At 43.0% G+C, this 18,444-nt stretch overlaps 1 protein-coding gene across 3 annotated transcripts in view; it reads right to left on the bottom strand.

Annotated features, from left to right (window-relative positions):
- The window catches only part of lrrk1 (leucine-rich repeat kinase 1), a 45,658-nt gene that overhangs the window by 25,484 nt on the left and 1,730 nt on the right, over positions 1-18,444 (bottom strand). For 2 of the 3 annotated variants that reach the window (XM_035418862.1, XM_035418861.1), the window contains exons 2-12: positions 18,000-18,216; positions 10,146-10,312; positions 7,771-7,942; positions 7,472-7,651; positions 6,529-6,677; positions 5,485-5,711; positions 4,766-4,893; positions 2,350-2,513; positions 1,797-1,934; positions 1,174-1,286; positions 438-508 (exon numbers count right to left, since the gene is read on the bottom strand). In XM_035418862.1, coding sequence (XP_035274753.1) covers positions 438-508; positions 1,174-1,286; positions 1,797-1,934; positions 2,350-2,513; positions 4,766-4,893; positions 5,485-5,711; positions 6,529-6,677; positions 7,472-7,651; positions 7,771-7,942; positions 10,146-10,312; positions 18,000-18,066 — 1,576 coding nt within the window. In that variant the 5' untranslated portion in view covers positions 18,067-18,216. Of the gene's footprint in view, positions 1-437; positions 509-1,173; positions 1,287-1,796; positions 1,935-2,349; positions 2,514-4,765; positions 4,894-5,484; positions 5,712-6,528; positions 6,678-7,471; positions 7,652-7,770; positions 7,943-10,145; positions 10,313-14,322; positions 14,538-17,999; positions 18,217-18,444 lie in introns of those variants that run through there. The other variant, XM_035418863.1, reaches the window with a different exon arrangement.

Below are 18,444 nucleotides of genomic sequence, written 5' to 3'. Positions count from 1 at the left end.
GAGATCACACACAGACACACACAAAGACACACACGCGCGTGCACACAAACAAACACACACACACATTCGTACAATGAGAATATTGGAAGGCCAGTGAGTTTATATGTAAAAGATGAGGACCACACACAGCATGGTTTGCTGGATATTCGTGTCAAAAATGATTTGGTAAGATCTTAGTTGCAACAGTGCATCAGATCAAGAATTCTGTTTACTAATCAGCCTATCTAAAATGTTTTTGGTTTTGTGACATTTGACATATGCTTTGATATTATTATCAATGTTATATAAATGAAATGTATTATTATCTATTTATTTATTTATCTATTTATTATTCTCTGCAAGTGTCTGTGAGAATGACATGATATATTAAGATGTATTTGACTCATATTCCAGTGACAAGACCAATCCCCAGTGAGCAGCACCACTCTATCATGTACCTGGGTCTGGATCTCTCCTGTGCCAGGTGGTGAAGAATGCCAGTTTCTTGGTTTTTGGGGCTTCCACGTTCCTGAAGGAAGTAACATTTATTTTGAATAGTTTATATTGCATAAACTTTGTTAGTATAAAAAAACGGCTATTTGAAACCTTATGAGTGAAAACAGTTGACTGTCGCCCCATAAAGTAGAGCTATTAACCGCAATACGAAAAGACAGAAATCATTCAGACAGTAGCACAAACCAACCCAACTGCCCAGAGGAGAAGCCCGAGTCCAAGATATAATAGTAATGAGTGGAACAATGATGCGCTGTCAATCACTGACTTGCATGAACCAATCAAAAGGCTTTGCTTTTAATAGTAAAAATATCCGCATTGTTTCAGATCACTGAGTCACTAATAACACACTGTAGCATTATAAAAAGATGCCCAACACACTTAGAACCCGCTAAATAAAAGACGACTAAATAGGTGCTCAGCAGCCAGGAGAACTGAACTGTAGAGAAGGACTCTTTACCCGGACAACTTCACGGGGCCTAGCCTGAAATAAGAAACACTGGAGTACACACAGCTCAGCACAAGACACTGTTTAACAAACAGGGAAGACTGATGTTTCAACATCTACAGCGTCTCCCTCAGACTCCAAAAGCAAACACAAGAACAAAAAAGACGTAGTAGCACTCTACATTTTGGAGTTGATGTAACACTCCGATCACTGAGTGTAAGATTTATACTCACTTCCCCAGCTGGTTTCTGGAAAGGTCCAGCATTTTCAGCTGAGAGCATTTCCACTTTGCAGGCAAAGGTAGAGCAGAAAGCTGGTTCCCACAGAGCTTCAGTGAAACCAGGCCCTGTGAGAAACAGTGTTACAGCAATGGGCCACAATCACTTTCAGGACCTACTCTTCATTCTTCATAAGATAATGACTTCCTCACTGTGTTTCATAAAATTTACTCCCAATGTGAAATTATTTTTGTCTAATAGGCTGATGAGTCAAACTACAAATTAACCAGAATGTTTAAATTGTTCAGTTCTAAACACTGGGAAATTAAAATGAGCACTCCATAAGTAAATTAAACATTCCACATTCTCACCGCTCCCTTCACAAAGACATGCTGCCCAGCCCTGTTCTTTATTAATATTACTCGATTAAGACAGCATCATTAAACCAATGCAAACGAGCCCAAGTATGCATTTAAAGTGAGGAGCACATTACTCATCAACACTGAGCATGGCACAGTAATCACTAAGATAACACTGCCACCTTGTGTGAAGTTAAGTGAAGTGAAGGATCGAATTTGTGCCAATTCAGTCATCCATTAAAAACAAATAAATCCACTCTTCATGATTTGTTTAGTCACCTCAAGCTCAAAAATGTGGTCAGGCAGCTCCTTGAGTGCATTCTCTGAGAAATCCACCTCCTTCAGCGGAGTCTTCCAGAAGATGGAAATCGTGTCAGGGACGCTTCTGATCTCATTAGAAGCTGCTCTGCAATGCTTCTACAGGGGTACAAACACAGACTAATATCATTTACCCTGAAAATAAATTAGATTCCACAGGGACTGGAACATTAAGTTTTCAGGGAAGTTACATTTCTCAATATATATATATTTTTGTTGTTGTTCATCAGGCCACACCAGGTGAAATACACATTTTTTACATCACGCATTCATAATTCTTGATATTAATTGAAATCAGATTCTCCTGTAACAGCAGTGCACAAACACAGGAATCGAGCAAAAACCCGGTTACAATACAATCCCTTAGCAGTCTGGGACTTCCCAATACCCCATAACTGCAGAAATCTTCACCGGAGAAAGAGAACACACTCTGTCTCAGCACATAAATCGGCATCATGCACCATCATCATGCATGCACAGACGATCCCCAGCTCCTGCAGTGACATAAGCGTACCAGGGGGCAGGCCCAGGGGTCAGGGAACTCAGTCAGCTTGTTCCTGTTCACGTTCAGGCACACCAGGGACTTAAAGCAGTGGAGCACAGAGGAGGGGAGGGCCGACAGGAGGTTGTCTGAGACGTCCAGCTCCTCCAGTTTACGGAGGCCAATCCAGTTGGTCCCTGGGAAAGGAAGAGTATAACCACCACCATGAAAATAAAAAATAATGTCATAAAAATAGACAAACCGAGAACATATTTTTTCAGTTGCACTGAACTGAATCAAATATGGATATGGACCTTTTTTCACAGTAGGAAAAATTTCCTAAACTCTGAGAATGCTGTCACTACATCACAGCAGAATGGGTCATAGCAGTATCCAACATTTAAAAATGAGATTTTTAAAGGATGTGTGAAGTATGTTCATTCAAAAAAATCAGAAGCGTTCAAGGAAAGATATTATACAGTGGCTGTGATTTCGCTGCTTCACTGCCACATTTGTATATGCCAAATCTGAATGAGCCTGTAATTACCGTAGAGGCCAGTTTCCAAAATATTTTTTATTTTTAAATCCAAGAGAAAATAGTTTCTAGGCAACTAACCACATTCCTAAGTTGAACACAGTCTCTGAACTGAATTTCCACCAAAATAATTGCACAGACAGATTTTTTATGAGTCACAAACAACCTTATTCTAAATACAGACTCAAATAAATAATAAATTCCCATTTTATTAGCTCAGTGTTGCCACTGACCAATCTATTTAGACTGAGAAACTCAGATCTCACATTACACATGAAGGACTCACTATAATGGAGTGGCAGTGTGGTATAAAGATTAGAGAACTGGGCTTAAAGCCTTAAGGGTTGTGGTTTTAATTCCCAGTCATGGTGCTACTGTTGTACACTTAACATTGATGTACCTCTAACTGTACTTAAACTCAATTGCTTCAGTAAAAATATCTGACTGAATAAAGGGATTCTATACAAAAAAAGGTAATCCGTCCCTCTGGATAAGAGCTTTTGCTAAATAATAATGTTTCTTAGCATTTAAGCAGTTTTTTTCTTCCCACCTCAAATAGAAAATTATCTGTTAAAATTGGTGTTTGTCCGCTGTAGTGCCCTCCAGTGGATTTCCTCTAGCATCAATTTTACAGCCAATTTTGTTTCCTGTTTACATGCTGCAATCTCTTATACTTCCACTGCCACTGTGTGACAATTTAAAATCTGAGAGGTGAGTCATTATGATTCAAATGTAAACTTTCAGACATACAAATGAAACATCACAGACCTGTTATTATCAGCTAAGAAACAGAGTCAAGATAAAATAATATAAAAGCTGACGAATCTTATACAATAAAATCTTTCAAAAACTGATGGAAATGGTGATTCATACTTTTATCTCATCGAGCCTAGACTACTGCCATGCCCATTTCTCTTTGTCTAAATGCACAAGCTCTGTCCCGTCTTCAGCTGATTTAAAAGCTGAGCTGCCAGAGTTTCAACAATCATGAATGCAAGTGCCCATATCATCCCAGTTACAGCATTCCTCCCCTGGCTTCCAGAGGAATCCAGAGCTCGTTCAGTTCAGAATTCTTTCACTGACATACAGGCCATTAAACAGCGCGGGCCCTGAATATATTTCTGAGTTTCTGACCTCATATGCCCCCAGCAGAAGGCTCAGAGCCTCTGCTCAATGCCCACTGTGTGCCCCGAACGCCAGACTGAATGCAACAGGGTGAATTTGCATACCGAATGCTCTGCCTGAGCACGTCAGGGCTGCACAGACCGTCTCCAAATTAAAGTCACGTCTTCTAATTTTATGTTTCCTTATATGACAACTTATTTTTTTAATTATCTGCATTGTTTAACAAATTAATATTTTTTCCTCCCTATTTTTGTATTTTTTGCTTTATTTAGACAGACAGAAAGCAGATAGATACCAGACAGAGACGGTATCACAGCTCAGCAGGTGTCACAGTAGGGGATTGACCCTCACCTGTGATCCCCTGTCTTTTGTGTATTATGTCTATTGCTTTATTATGATTTAATGTATGATTGCAAAGCATCTAAAACCAGTAGCCTGAAAGTGCCCTACAAACATTATTACAGTACAACACCAGAATTAAAGGAAGTTATCCCAACATCCACAGACAAAATCAGTAATCCCACTCTATTAAATAAAAATCATTGTACCTTGTACTAAATCTCCTTATAGAAAACAATGGCATCCATAGTCTTGGCTACAATAAAACTTTCAGTGAATACATGTTCTTTTCAGCAGATCTGTTTTGCCTATGCAACTCCATCTCAATATGTGCTGTAGCAGTATTGAGACTGATGGGGATCCTTGTACAACACAAGCTTCTATTGGGAACTTCAAATCTGTTTTTGGATGCTATCATTGACTGTTCATTGACGTTGCAAGAAAGTATACCGTTTGGGATGTCGAATAGTGCTTTGAGCTGGTTCTTGGCTGCAGTGAGCTTCTTAATGCGGGTCAGGTGCAGCAGGCCAGAGGGAAGGCAAGCCAGCTCGTTCTGAGAGAGGTTAACTTCACGCAACCTTCAGGAGGGACACAAAGACATCAGGTTACACACAGGGAGGATTACAGAGCTCTCCACCGAATCCTGACAAATCCATGATTGAGGCATCATTGAGCACCCAGATATTATGAATTAAGTATTGCTATGAGCCGTTTAGGACAAAGGGTTCATTCTGCAGTTAACTTGCCTCACCTGGTTTCTTTGATCTTTGGACTAGATCAGGGGTTTTCAAACCTCACCCAGGCTCAATGGCATCCAGGGGACTGCCATCATAAATTAAAAAGGTTTCACATTTTCAAATTTTTCCCAAAATCTATATATAGCCAGCAGATATAAAGTCTGGCCAAGTACCCTCTGCAGTATCTTCAAGGACCCTCAGGGGTCCAGAGACCCCCTGTTGAAAACCCAGGGTCTAGACTAATTAGACTAAAACCCAGAGTTTTCCACCTTTGTACTTAGCTCTGAATAAGAGTGTCTGCTGAGTGACTGTAATGTAATGGTCTGAAATGCTTGCTGATTTTAAGCTGAAAACAAAAAGCAGTAGACCCTGTGTCTGTACAGAGCCAGAGCAGAGGATCAGTTTGAAAAAGAGCACAGCGCCGTAACTCACTGGGTGCAGATGATCTCCTGGGAAGAGCGGGCAGTGGGCAGCTCTTTCAGCTGGTTGTTGGAGAAGTCCAGCCTGTGGAGGTTGATGAGGCCCCAGGGGACCACCGAAGGGAGGGCCGAAAGGCCGTTGGAAGACAGGTCCAGGTGCGTGATGCGGGATGAGAGGTCGATGAACCAGTCCAGCTCCAGCCATGGTAGCTTCAGCCCTGACCAGCGCACAAAGAGAGCCTGCAGACAGCCAGAGCCAGAGTCAAACCTGTGCTGCGCAGACCACCATCACGTGTAGCACTGTAGGCTTCATCATTGCTACCAACTAGGAAGGACTGTTGTTAGTTTTGCTTGAAGACATTTTCCCCTCATGTTTGATGCTATGAGAAAGCACCATAGAAAAATCCAAACTCCAAAGCTGACAAAAACACACTGCCCTTACAGCAACATGACGACACAATTCAATTTACTGATCTTTATAGACCAGAGGCGGACAAGGAAGGGCCATACCCTGTCCTGGATTTCATGCCTTCTGGTCTTAATGATTTAATTGGCCCTAACATTTACGCCATCTGAGATTTTAGCTACATTTCTCGATAAGCACACGAATGACAGATGAAGACCGTTCTTGCGTCACTATTTAAAACGTTTTTCTGTGATCTGATCTACGAGTGAGCCAGTGTTGGTGCATACAGCCAATTAGCTCATTTAGCCAGGGTAATTGGTGGAAACAAAAACCTGTGTACACACCAGAACTGCCCACCCCTGTTATAGACAATGGAAGGAAATGGCCAGGATGAGGCAGATCAAACACTTTACATTGTGCAGAAATTTCCCTAAAACACTCATTACATAAACTGTACATTGAACTTCATGAGGGGCACAAAGAGTGCAGTAATAGCACAAAGAGGGTTAGGTATTGCAAGATCCAAGCCATGTACGTTTCAGGAAAAACACCCAGCTAGGATACTTGAAAAGAATATAAGAAAAATTAAAGACCAGAACACTAAAGAAACAAGGAAGTGATGTCAGAAAAGATATTTGGGGGAGTACTCACGTCCTCCACTTCCCCGCTGTCCTCTGCCTCACTTTCCTCCATAAACTGAGTCCTGAGCAGTTGCCTGGAGAAGGCAGGATGGTCCATCAGGGTGTAGGATGAGAAGCCGGCTCCATTCTGCAGCAGAAAGCAAGAGATCTCCTCGTTCCCTGGGAAGGAAAGCAAACACAGCTTTCAGAAAATCCCCCAGAACAGGAAGTACAACTCTTTGTGCTAGGGTTCCAAAAAGAGGAATTGGTTTAGTCATGAATTTGATTACCAAAATGTATGTGTGATACACATTGGTGAGAAAATCTCTGTCTTAAAGTCTACACTCCTTTGCTGTCTGTTCTATTCGGACAGGTAGAATGCAGAGACGGTAATAGACAGAGAAGGGGCCACAGCTGGGTAAGTGCCACAGTGAAATTCCAACCCCCACATAGGTGGGCGGATATCATTGGCTGTTAGCTGCCCTACAGTCACACGTGTGACCAGGCTTTTTCACTTCTGATTCCTCATCCAACAAAACCAAGGGCCCACTTTGTAAGCTATTTTTATGTCAAAGAACAAGAGTTAATGGAAGTACAGAACAGTATATCTGAGCTTAAGCCTTGTGTCCAACAAATATTCACAGGAATATTCTTAGAGTAGCTATGCTTTTAATGCTGGGTTCAAAATACATCCTCATACAAAGAACCTACATTTATGGCTGTTAATAATTGATGCATGAAAAGAAGAGATCATATATATTGACCAGTTAAGACTAAAGCTAGACATTAATCCACCAGTAGACATCAAAACATTAACATGTAGATAGGAGATGAGTGACAAGGAAGAGGAAGGACGCATGAAACAGCTGAAAGGAGGATGCACTGGCGCCTCCATTTATAAATCCAACACAGATAACCCACGACTCGCTCTCCTGTCCATTGCGACGGTATTGCGCCCCACCCCCGACACCCACCGGCCTGCGCGGCTGCGTACAGGGGCAGCCCGGTGATGACGGCGAAGTCGTCGTTGCGGATGGCGCAGTCCTCCGCGTCGGCGCTGTAGCCCTGGACCAGCAGCTTCACCACCTCCAGGTGGCCCCGCTGGCAGGCCGTGGCCAGCATCCAGTTCAGCAGGTCGCGCGGGACGCTGGGGGCTGCGCGAGGGGAGAAGAGAGAGCGTCACGCCTCAGTCTCCACCTCAGCCTGCGCCGCGTACCGCCACCCCCGTCCGCCCCGGCACCACCCCTAAACCCCTCCTCCCCTCTGCGCTCACCCGGCATGGTGTCCAGCAGCTCTTTCACCACCTGGGGGTGTCCGAAGTGAGCGGCCAGGATGGCGGGGTTGTCCTCGCTGGGCTCCCGCGGGACGGGTGCCCGCTCCTCCCGCACCAGGTACCGCGCGCTTTCCAGGTCTCCGTGCTGAGCCGCCGCACACAGGAGCTCAAGCTGGGCCAGAGGCGGGAAGCAGAGAGAGAACAGCAGGAAGCAGAGAGGGAAGAGCAGGAAACAGAGAGCGAAGAGCAGGAAGCAGAGAGGGAATATCAGGAAACAGAGAGCGAAGAGCAGGCAGCAGAGAGGGAAGAGCAGGAAGCAGAGAGGGAAAAGCAGCATTTGGCCACAGTCAGCAGCAGTCACACCTGCAGTACGACCACCAGAGCAGTCAAAACCAAACTAAATCTCACATCCACAAACTACCTTTAACCCTGTTTGTATTATGGGACTGGGTTACAATGCCATACGCTTCAATCCAGGTGCTCCATCTCACACAAGAGGGAAATATCAGCAATACAAGATATTTGTGCATAAAATGCAACACATATAACTAAAAGTGCAGTAGGTGGCAGTATTACATATGTCAGAATATTGGCCTCACAGCTTAATTCAACCGGATCTTTATTGTTCAAATTATTATCATTATTTTTATCAATTATTATCGCACACCAGCCTGTTTTAAACGATTCACTCAAAATAATTAAATTTTTCTGGAAAAGCTTTCCTGAAAAATGTGCTAGTTTATTTTAAATGGAAGAAAACAAGAAAATCAACTCATTGACAAAGCAGTTCTGTTCAGTGGTACATATCCTTTAATGCCAGCGACCACTTCCTCTTTCATTCTGTCACTCGTAAACTGACATTTTACAGCCTGTCACACACAGACACGTCATCGCTATCAGATGCGTACTGCTCTACTCAAATATCTCAGGGGAGATAACCCACCCTTGAGTCACTAATCCGTTCAAGTCTGCATACTTCTTGTGCAATACAGTGATAAGAGCATTTTACAGCAGATAATGCTGTAATCGCTGCAGGACGATACTTTCAATTTCAAACTCAAGGGTCCTAATACAAAAAAAGCTGGTCAAGTAACGCTCACACTAGTTTAACTGCCACATGGTGTAGGAGGCATAATCACAATGCACATCTTAAAATCACTTCCTCTAATCTCTGGAGTAGGCACTTACTGGTGGCCGACAAAAACAAACAAACTAAAAAAAAAAACATTACGCCTTTCAACATCATCTGTATCCACATTACAAGGCTTACAAGTGCAAAGGTAGAGATAATCCAAGCTGCTGATGCCCTTTGCCCTACTTTTTAAGCCACTTACTGCTCTTTGGAGACTTGCAGAATGCAAAATTCCTACATCCAATTCAGCACAAGTACGATTTATTAGTTTTGTCATTTTAATGGGTGTTTCTTAACCAGACTGAGCAATTTTATCACCATAATTGTGTACACACTGTTAGCAGCAGTCTACATAAATTAATGTCCTTGAAGATTGCACACTTAGAAGTTCTTTGTTCTGTCAGGGGGGTTCCTGAGTGATTTATTTTCGACTGCAATCATCATTCAGCCGGTAATGTGGACAACTAATTATGTAATGCCACACAATCCATTCTCTGATGCTGGCATTAACTGTCTCCAGAATCTTAGCGAAAAGATAGTGTGCTTCAAGCAGCCCAGATTCACATGCAATTTGGGTATAAACTTTTAAGACAGGCAAAAGTCCATATTAAACCATAAACAACAACATGCTCAGACACACTCCATCAGGCATTGCTAATGCGTCCGTCTGTTAGCTTCACGGGCCTGTCTGGCTGTGTGGCTGGGGCACAGCTGCGGGCCGATCGAGTCACTGCGTGTGCACGGACCTCACCGTGGATGTGGCTCTGCAGTGGCACTCACTGCATCACACTCTCCTATTTCCGACAGGCAGCCGTGAGGCTCAGAGCGTTCATCTTCCCCTTCAGAACATGGTGGGGGGGGGGGCAGAGGGATTTCAGAATGAGGCCAACTTTGCTTCCCACACCATGTTTCTCAGCGTCTATCTGGCCCCAGAATGTGCTAAAGCCATTGTAATGGAGAGACTGATCCTTCCCCACTGGGTAAAGCGGTGGGATTTCTAGGTCTTTGTACCGCACTGAAAACGGTGAGCTCACGCAGCGGTGGCTGAAGACGAGACTGAAGGTGGAAGTGCTACATCCCTTTAATATACAGGGGGGACTGAGGGACAAAAGGCACGCGAGTGAGCCTTAAGAAGGGATACTATAGTTAATGATAATGATGATAATAGAGATGATGATGATGGCCTGCCCACATCCCCCACCCCCTTTGCCGAATCCCGTCAGAATGGGAGCCCCTCTCTTACCCTTCCCAGCCGGGCTCCTCCGCTCTCCCCGCAGGAGATCCTGATCAGCTCCTGAGCCTTCCCGCTCTCCCCGTCCCTGTAGGCGGCCTGGATGTTCTCCAGGGTGGGCGACTTGCCGAAGGCGCCGTTCCCCAGGACCGACTGCTTGCCTCCCATGTCGGGGGTGCCTGTAACAGGGCAGAGGACACCCGGGCGATGCCGTCCATCAGCGCGGGCGAAGAACGGCGAGCTCGGAAAGAGGCAGCAGCCCCGCCGACTGGCAGAGAGCTCCGAAAATAGGTCACGGTTATGAAGAATGCATACGGCGCAGACCTCCCGGAGGACCGACTCCTCGCGCAAGATGCGCAGTCAGGTTAATTGTGAACTGCAGTTTCCTCTCCCCTTCAGGGCCAGCCGTGGCCAGCGCACGGGGATTCAGTCTGCTAACCTTCTTTAGGGGAGAAGACCTCTGGATAGTCCTGAGGATTAGGTTTGTAGAACTGATGCTTCATTAGCAGAACCTTAAGGTAATACTACAGCTGTGTCCATTATAAACTGCCGACTTCATAATTCAGGTGACTGGAATGCACACACAGAGAACATTGAAGAAAGCTGCTGCAGTCTCTCTACTCTAAAGCTAAGGGATATCGTGACAGACTGTCTTCAAACTGACAGTCTGAAATGAGTTCACGTGTATTGTACAGTGTGTCACTATGATCACGTATCACACAAATCAGAAATGCACATGCATGCCGCGTATGAAAACAGGCTCACGACTCCACAGACACTCTTCTGTAGCATCGGTTGGCTTATTATATGCAGTCTACACAAAGTAATGTCTGTCTCCACCGGCCACATGCAATCGTGCTCACATCATGCCATGTCGGACGAGATGGACAATAATGGTCATTTTCATTTTTATTTCATTCCTATAGTGTACCTCGCCTCACATATTACAGCTTCATCAGAGGTCAGCTGTCCTTCAAGCAAACCATTCTATACTGTGTGTAAGCTGGCATTAAAGTCTGTTGAAACATAGATGCACTGCAGGTTAAATGATCATGCTACATTTCCACTCTTTTATATACTTTCCAAGGGTGTTTAAATATACCCCAGGAATGAAATCCCACGTAATTTCTGTTGGACTGCAGCTTCCCCAATTATTTCTTCATTTAAAATTAGTTTATATCTGACTGCATGAATAAATCATAATTAGAAAAATGACGTACGTAGCATGCTAGGAGCCTCAATGTCATTAATTTCCCTAACATGATCTCTAATGAGCTGTTCATTTATATGAAGCATTGGCAAACAAATTAACTCCTTGTTGTATGTAAAAACTTTACAAAAAAAGATTCACAAATTTCTACTGGGACAGCGTTAGTCATTTGCAGGACAATCCTTTCAGAAAGTGACCTGGGAGAAACCAGTTCCAGAAAGGGCTTAGGTAAATGCAGTAAAGCACTGTTACAGCAAAGCGAAGTGGAAAAACACCACATCAATGTTGAGGTGGAGCTGAATCACACCTAATGTAAATACGCTGCAATAGCAGTGCAGTCACGAGGGCTCTTTGCTCACATCTGAGAGATAAATTACAAGATAATGAAATGCACAAATTTGCATCCAGTCCATTTTAAGCAAAATGGCATGCATGAATGTCTGTGCGCAAATTCACATACAGGTAAATTAGCCAAGGCGACATGAGAACCTGGAAGGAATAAAGGCCACAATGTTGACATAATAACTTACAGTCTAGAACATAATGACTAAGATCATGGAGACACATCAGCATACAGTGCCACCCACATTACAGCAAGCCTCCCACAAGGGCGGGCCGGCGAATTGGGCAGTACTACATGCTGGACTTCATTCCTTACAATACAGGATGTACACCGTAATCTCTGTTGAAACAACAGTCCCTTTGTTCTTCAGTTAATGACTTATCCGCAGGATAATCCAATTGCCATTGATGCAGTTCTGATGCTTCTTCAAAAGGGTAGAGACAGACACATTTTGGGGGTGGAGGGACCTCATATTCCCCATGCTCTATGGCTTAATATCAGGGCTGATATGAATAATTAAATATCTGAGTCAGATGAGCTATCCGAGAAATCCTCAGGGACTGAAACCATTAGACCGGGATGGCTTGCATCAATATGGCCCTGACACTGCTGAGCCAGGAACAGAGACCTTCAAGGGCATGCTAGAGACCACAAAGAGGCCACAGATCTTGCCAAGGCCTGCAGACTCCTCCCATTTCCCATCTGTCCATCAAAGCCGAAGCCGGAGTGGGGGTGAAGTCTGAGTGATTAACTATTCAACAGGACCACTTAGCCATCCTATATTTTCACCCCTGTTACAGCAAAGAGAGTCAGATTGTTTAAAATCACCGCCTTCCAATATCCATGAGACATTTGTATTGCATTTTTTTCAGAGAACACTTCTCACAACAAAGTTGCTTAAAGCACAAAAATGTGTACAGCACACTGACTAAACACAACAGAGGGAATGAATTTTAGCAAATAACGTCTACTCCTATACAACTTTCACTGATGCTTCAGTTATTTAATAAAGTATATGTATAATACATCAGATGTGGTGTTTGGATAAGGTGTAACCATTGAAATCTAAAGATTTTATCATACACTGCTACAGCCAATAGGCATATTATTCAGAAATAAGAGAGGAACTGGCTATGAGTTGGAAAAAAAAGAACAGAAAGCCATCAACTTAGCCTATATGTTGCCACTAGAAATATGCAATAATCAAAGTGGTGCGCACAAATAAAAGTAAAGAGGAAATTGGGGATAGAAAGTTCAATTTGGGAACAAAAAGCACACAATCAGCTATTCTACCAGGTCAGCACAGTTATATCTAGGATGTCTGGTGAAATAAACTGCATTTCAGCAAAATAAGACACTATCACTTCTCTCAGCATTGACAACAGATACTATCTGCTTAATGCAGAAAGGAATCAAGTACTGTAGAACTCAAGATGTCAACCCTGAGTAGCTTTATTCAAAATATAACCAGGCCTATTCAGGTCCATGTTTAATCAACAATCCTTTCAACATCTTAGGATACAATTTACAGGCTTTTAACTGAATCACACAGTTCACTAATATTTTATTTGGAGTGTTCTTAGCCTTCAGATTCTGTGAATACGCACTTCATTTCTCAAGTCTCATTTCAGTAATTTCAGTGTCAGTCTCATTTGGTACTTTGCTTGTTCTTCAAATAATAATAGGGACAAAGTTATAATAATGTGTCACGCAGTAACAATGGATACTGTAATGTTATCATATAAATATAAGTTCTTATACACTACCAAGTGTTTTAAGCACACAAACAAAAGCCACGCCAAAATGATGAGTACACATTGGCCCATGTCTGATGTAGCTACAGTTTGGACTGCTCACACTGGCAAGGCTATTATCTTAGTTCTCAAAGGAGTGTTGTTAAACTGAAAGAACCACTAGTCTCTCGACAAAAAGCCTCCATCAAAAGGCAGTGACAATGTGTAAATGACCCTTCTGATTAAATCAGAAAAAACTGAGAGTATTTGGCACAATTCACTGAGCTATTTTAAGTTCAATTCTGTAATGCAAATTTACTCTTCTCTTCTCAAATAACCTTGTGCCCTGTAGCATACTTAAAAGGCTGACAATATAAAACAGTAGGGACTGTAACCTGGTGACAGAATCAAAGTTGACAATCAGGGAGGGGGAAGGCAGACTCCATAATGAAATCAGAATTAACAAGGTAAGCAGGAGCCAAGGGAGGCCTTTCTCTTCCCATAATGGCACACACTGTTCCTGACTAAAGCACGATGCAAACACTTATAATCCCCTCAATAAATAAATTAACACTAATCAACCCAAAAACAGACATAAAAACATAAAACACAAAACAGTAATATCAGGGTAAGCAATGCAAACGCAATCTTTCACAAGTTACTGTGGAAAGTACTTAAGACACATAAGCCTCAACCACAAGCCCATTACATAATAAAAAAGTTAACTGATACATAAAAAACATGCAAAGAACCTAACCAGCCAATGTGACCAAATACAGAATTACACTATCAACAGAAAGCGTAAAGTATACTAGAAAGAATAACATAAGCTGTGTAATAATCAGACTATCCAAGGAGAACCATGGGTACGATGGGCAGCCAGCAGCTGGATTTCAGACATACCTGGTCATACTGCGTGTGTGAAACCCACGTTCTTCTCTGCATCCAGAGAACCCTGTGACAACATCCTCCTCCTATATTATCTGAGCAATAACAGTTTCTACTATGCTTACACCGCCATCTTTCAAGGAGACTGCAGCCTGCAGTCCAGGGTCTGATTCCGGTGAGAACAAGGGAAGAGGGAGATGGAGAAGGAGAGAGAGAGACAGAGAGAGGGGGGAGGGAGGGAGAGAGAGAGAGAGAAAGAGAGAGAGAGAGACAGAGAGAGAGAGAGATAGAGAGAGAGAGAGAGAGAGAGAGAGAGAGAGAGAGAGAGATGCTCCTTTGTTTATAAGACGAGCTTTCCTCCTGTCCTCATCCTGACGACAGGGCTGGTCTCCACTGCCCCGCTACCCATTACTCTGAAATCCAACCCTCCCTGCTCTCAGTGAAGTATTACAGAGGAGAATACGGGAGGGGGAGGAGGGGGACCAGTTGCCTGAGGGGTGACCTCAGCGGCTGATTTCACTTGTACAGCTCCAGATGGCTTAAGCTCCATTCTACGTTATTAGTACAGTGGTCTCTTTCTGTCCTGGCCAGAGCAGTAGCACAGAGCTGCTTCACACCACATGACAGAGCTGCTTCAGCCAATGTGATGGGACTAGCACTCTCTGTGCAACGCCGTCTCCAGCCCATGCTGTCTCACACTCTGACGGATCGCTGTGATTTGCACACATACTCTGTTTTACAACAGCTAACGGAAAGTACTTAGTGAAATGTGCAGACATTTGAAATGATATACTGCTCGGCCGGGAGCAGGAGGAATACCAGGAAGAGGGCCCAGAAAGACCTGCTGCTTTCTTATTATAGGGTTTCCCCCAGGTGCTCTGAATTAGAAAAAGGGAACCCCCACACACTGGCCAACTCCTGTCACTACAATAATAAACAAAAAGAATGCAAGCAACAAGGTCGTTACAGCATAAAGCACATTATCTGTGCCACACTAGCAATTAATAACGTATTGTTAATTATCATTGAGGTATTGTTCATTTACGTATGAATATGAGCGTACTGCATATTGGGGAAGTGAGGATTAAGTAAAATATGTTACATTTCTAAATTCAGCAGTTTTAAAAGCTAAAACTCTCTTTTAATGTTTGGCACTCTGAATACCAAACACTAGTGCATCAACAGTTAAAACCCCTCACTTATCCAACATGTTTAATAAATGTATTTGATTTCAATTGTTAATTATTACTGAAGATATAAATTATCCATTAAATTGCTGAATTTGTCAATAGGCAGACCAAACTGAGAGAGATTTATTAGTTACAAGTATGCAACGTCTAATCTAAAGGCAAAGGCTGACTACCTTAAAAAAACAATTAAGGTTATAGACATAGACAAGTTACAGTCACAAAAGAAATAAATGAAAAAATATACCAAACCACAGCTCGTCTCTCCCAAGATAATCCCAAGAATGTGCCTGGTCACGTCCTGGTACATAACATCATGTAACAGCCTAGAGCCTAGACCATAGTTCAAAAACCAACAGACAGCAGAATATGCCAAAAAGACCAGGGATGAAATGTAGAGCGCCAGGCCGAGATGCAAGACTCAAATACCAACTTCCAACCTCACTCTACTTACAAAAAGAAAGGCACATATTTTATCCAGTCGAAATGCTGCGGACAGGACACCCCCTCTTCTCCTGGCTCATGCATACTTAATTAATGAGGATTAGTGAGGATCCAAGGAGTACTGATTTCTTCCTTTTTATGCATTATTATGGGTTCAAGTCAATCTACAATACAACACATGTTTTAAGGTTATAGGTAAATTAACCTTCTCTCCTAGTGAGCATTATGATGACATTAAATTTTAAGGATTTTCAGATCTTTTTGGGAGGGACAGCTTTGGCTATTATGGAAATGTTTGTGAGCTACTATGTAGAGAGGCTAGATCAGGCAACAATTTAACTATGTCACAAAGCCAGCAGTGACACTCTGGCTTCCACTTTCTTTTGGTATGGCCGAACCCAGAATCTCCAACATAGTGCCCATAGGTGTATTCACCAATTTTTTAAGGCACAAAATCCTATGAGAAATACCAGCGTGGGGTTTCCCAGGCCACCCCTGTTGACATACACACACACACAAATTCACACCTCAAATATCTAACCCCATCCTCCAAGTTCTTGCTCTCTGTGTCTTATCTCTAGGCCATGCTAGAGACCCATTGAAGTTTCCTAAGGCCCAGAATTCATTTTCATATTCACTGTGCCTAGAAGTTGCAGGTGCAGCTGCACTGACTAATAATAATAAATAAGATTCATATGGTTGGCATCTGCACTCAACAATAGGCTCAAAAGTTTCTAAATATTTTCACTGATGATGGCTTGGTGCGTAATCATGTGCGTGTCACTTGTTCTCTATACCAACAAGGGCTGTTGCTAAGGGCTGACACCAGGCCAATGAATTGAGCATAGACTGTTGTACAGTTGAATTTACACCCACATCCATGTCTCATGTATGGGTTTTCCTCTGATTCAATCACATACCAGTCATTTGGATTCATTTTCAACACTACAATCTAAGCAGTTTATTACAGGAGAGCTAGGGCCAACTGGAGGGGAGGTGCATCCATCACTGAGGACGACAGGTGCCTGGTGAGCAGCTAGAGGGTGCAACTGCAGTCGTAACACAAGGGCCCCAGTTTTAGCACATCCGTTGCCCTGCAGGACGAAGCCAATTGTGTGCCACTGCTGGTGGTTATATTCAGCTAATCACAGCGCAGACAAGAACCAGCAATGCCTAGGCCGCAAAGCTCAGCCTGAACTTGTGACTGTGGCGAGCCCCTTTCCCAAGTGAAGCACTCAGAAGCCCCAGGACGCACTGATCAGCACTGCGAGGCTGGCAGCTGAATTCTGCTACAATGCGTCCAGCACCCCGTCTTGAAGTGTCAAACTCCCCCACAGCCCTCTATGCAGACACACCAACACCAGTCATACTGATTAAATGCAGAAATGTACAGCGCCTTACACATCTGATGTTTCAGTTCTTTCTGCTATTTTTAACCCCCCACTCTTGAAGCACAGATGCATTTCTGATCTTTTTGCTAATATCTGAAACCCACAGGTTCTAAAATAGGCAATTACGTCAATCAAAAAGCATGTTCTGTTTCACTGACCTATTGGGGTAACGTTTCGTGTTTAATGCAACTGCAGGTGGCTGCATTTCCTGTGAAATTAACAACTGAGAGGGAAAAGGAATGAAACCACAGACTGCATGGATGACCTAAAAATAAGTCACGACTTACAATTTCCAGTGTGTGTCAAAAGAGAAATGGCCCAATACCAAGTCTTAGGTCAAAGGATCCACAGGTCGGAGGACATGCTTGCTAGTCTGTACTCTTCTGAATTTGGTTACAATGTACTTAGAGAGAGTTACAGAACTGGGCTTGCAACTCAAATCCTGCTTATTCGATTCCCAGGTAGGAATCTTGAATGAGGCGCTTAACCTGAATTGCATCAGAAATATCAAGCTGTAAATATGCCCCTTGAATTATAATTGTATTATAAATGGCAAAATGTTATCACATCAATTACATAAGATGGAAACAAATCTTCCTCTTGTCAATCAGATGTAATCTCCAGATTTACCAAAAAAGGCTTCCTGTTGTGGACCAAAGCATATACTAACCTTCTTGTTCAGCCATGTTGTTCTCTTTGTCACCACTGATCTCACTGAATCCCACAGACCAGTACATGCTTCATCCAAAGGGTGAGACAAATTCAAAAGATGCCAGCTTATTCTACAAATGTATCGTTGCTGAGAGAGTGGGACAGCAGACTTGAGGGAAGGGGGCAAATTGTATGCTTTGTGATTTATTGCCAGTTGGTCCAAGTCAATCTGCAACCTGCAAAAGAGATGGTCACCAATCAATCAATCTTATAACTTCAAACAACATTTTGTGAGCCACAACATTTGCATGAGCTTAACAGACCTGCTGGATAACCCAGCCCAGAAAGCACAGAGGAGAACCCACACTGCTGAAAAGAGAAAGTGCACTAACTCCAGATCATTCATGAGAGCATGCAAACTCCTCTGAACAAGAAATCCATATATAATGTTAAAACAGAGGTAA

The sequence above is a fragment of the Anguilla anguilla genome, chromosome 5, assembly GCF_013347855.1.
Source record: "Anguilla anguilla isolate fAngAng1 chromosome 5, fAngAng1.pri, whole genome shotgun sequence".
Lineage (NCBI taxonomy): Eukaryota > Metazoa > Chordata > Actinopteri > Anguilliformes > Anguillidae > Anguilla > Anguilla anguilla.
This window is presented reverse-complemented; position numbering and strand designations above follow the sequence as displayed.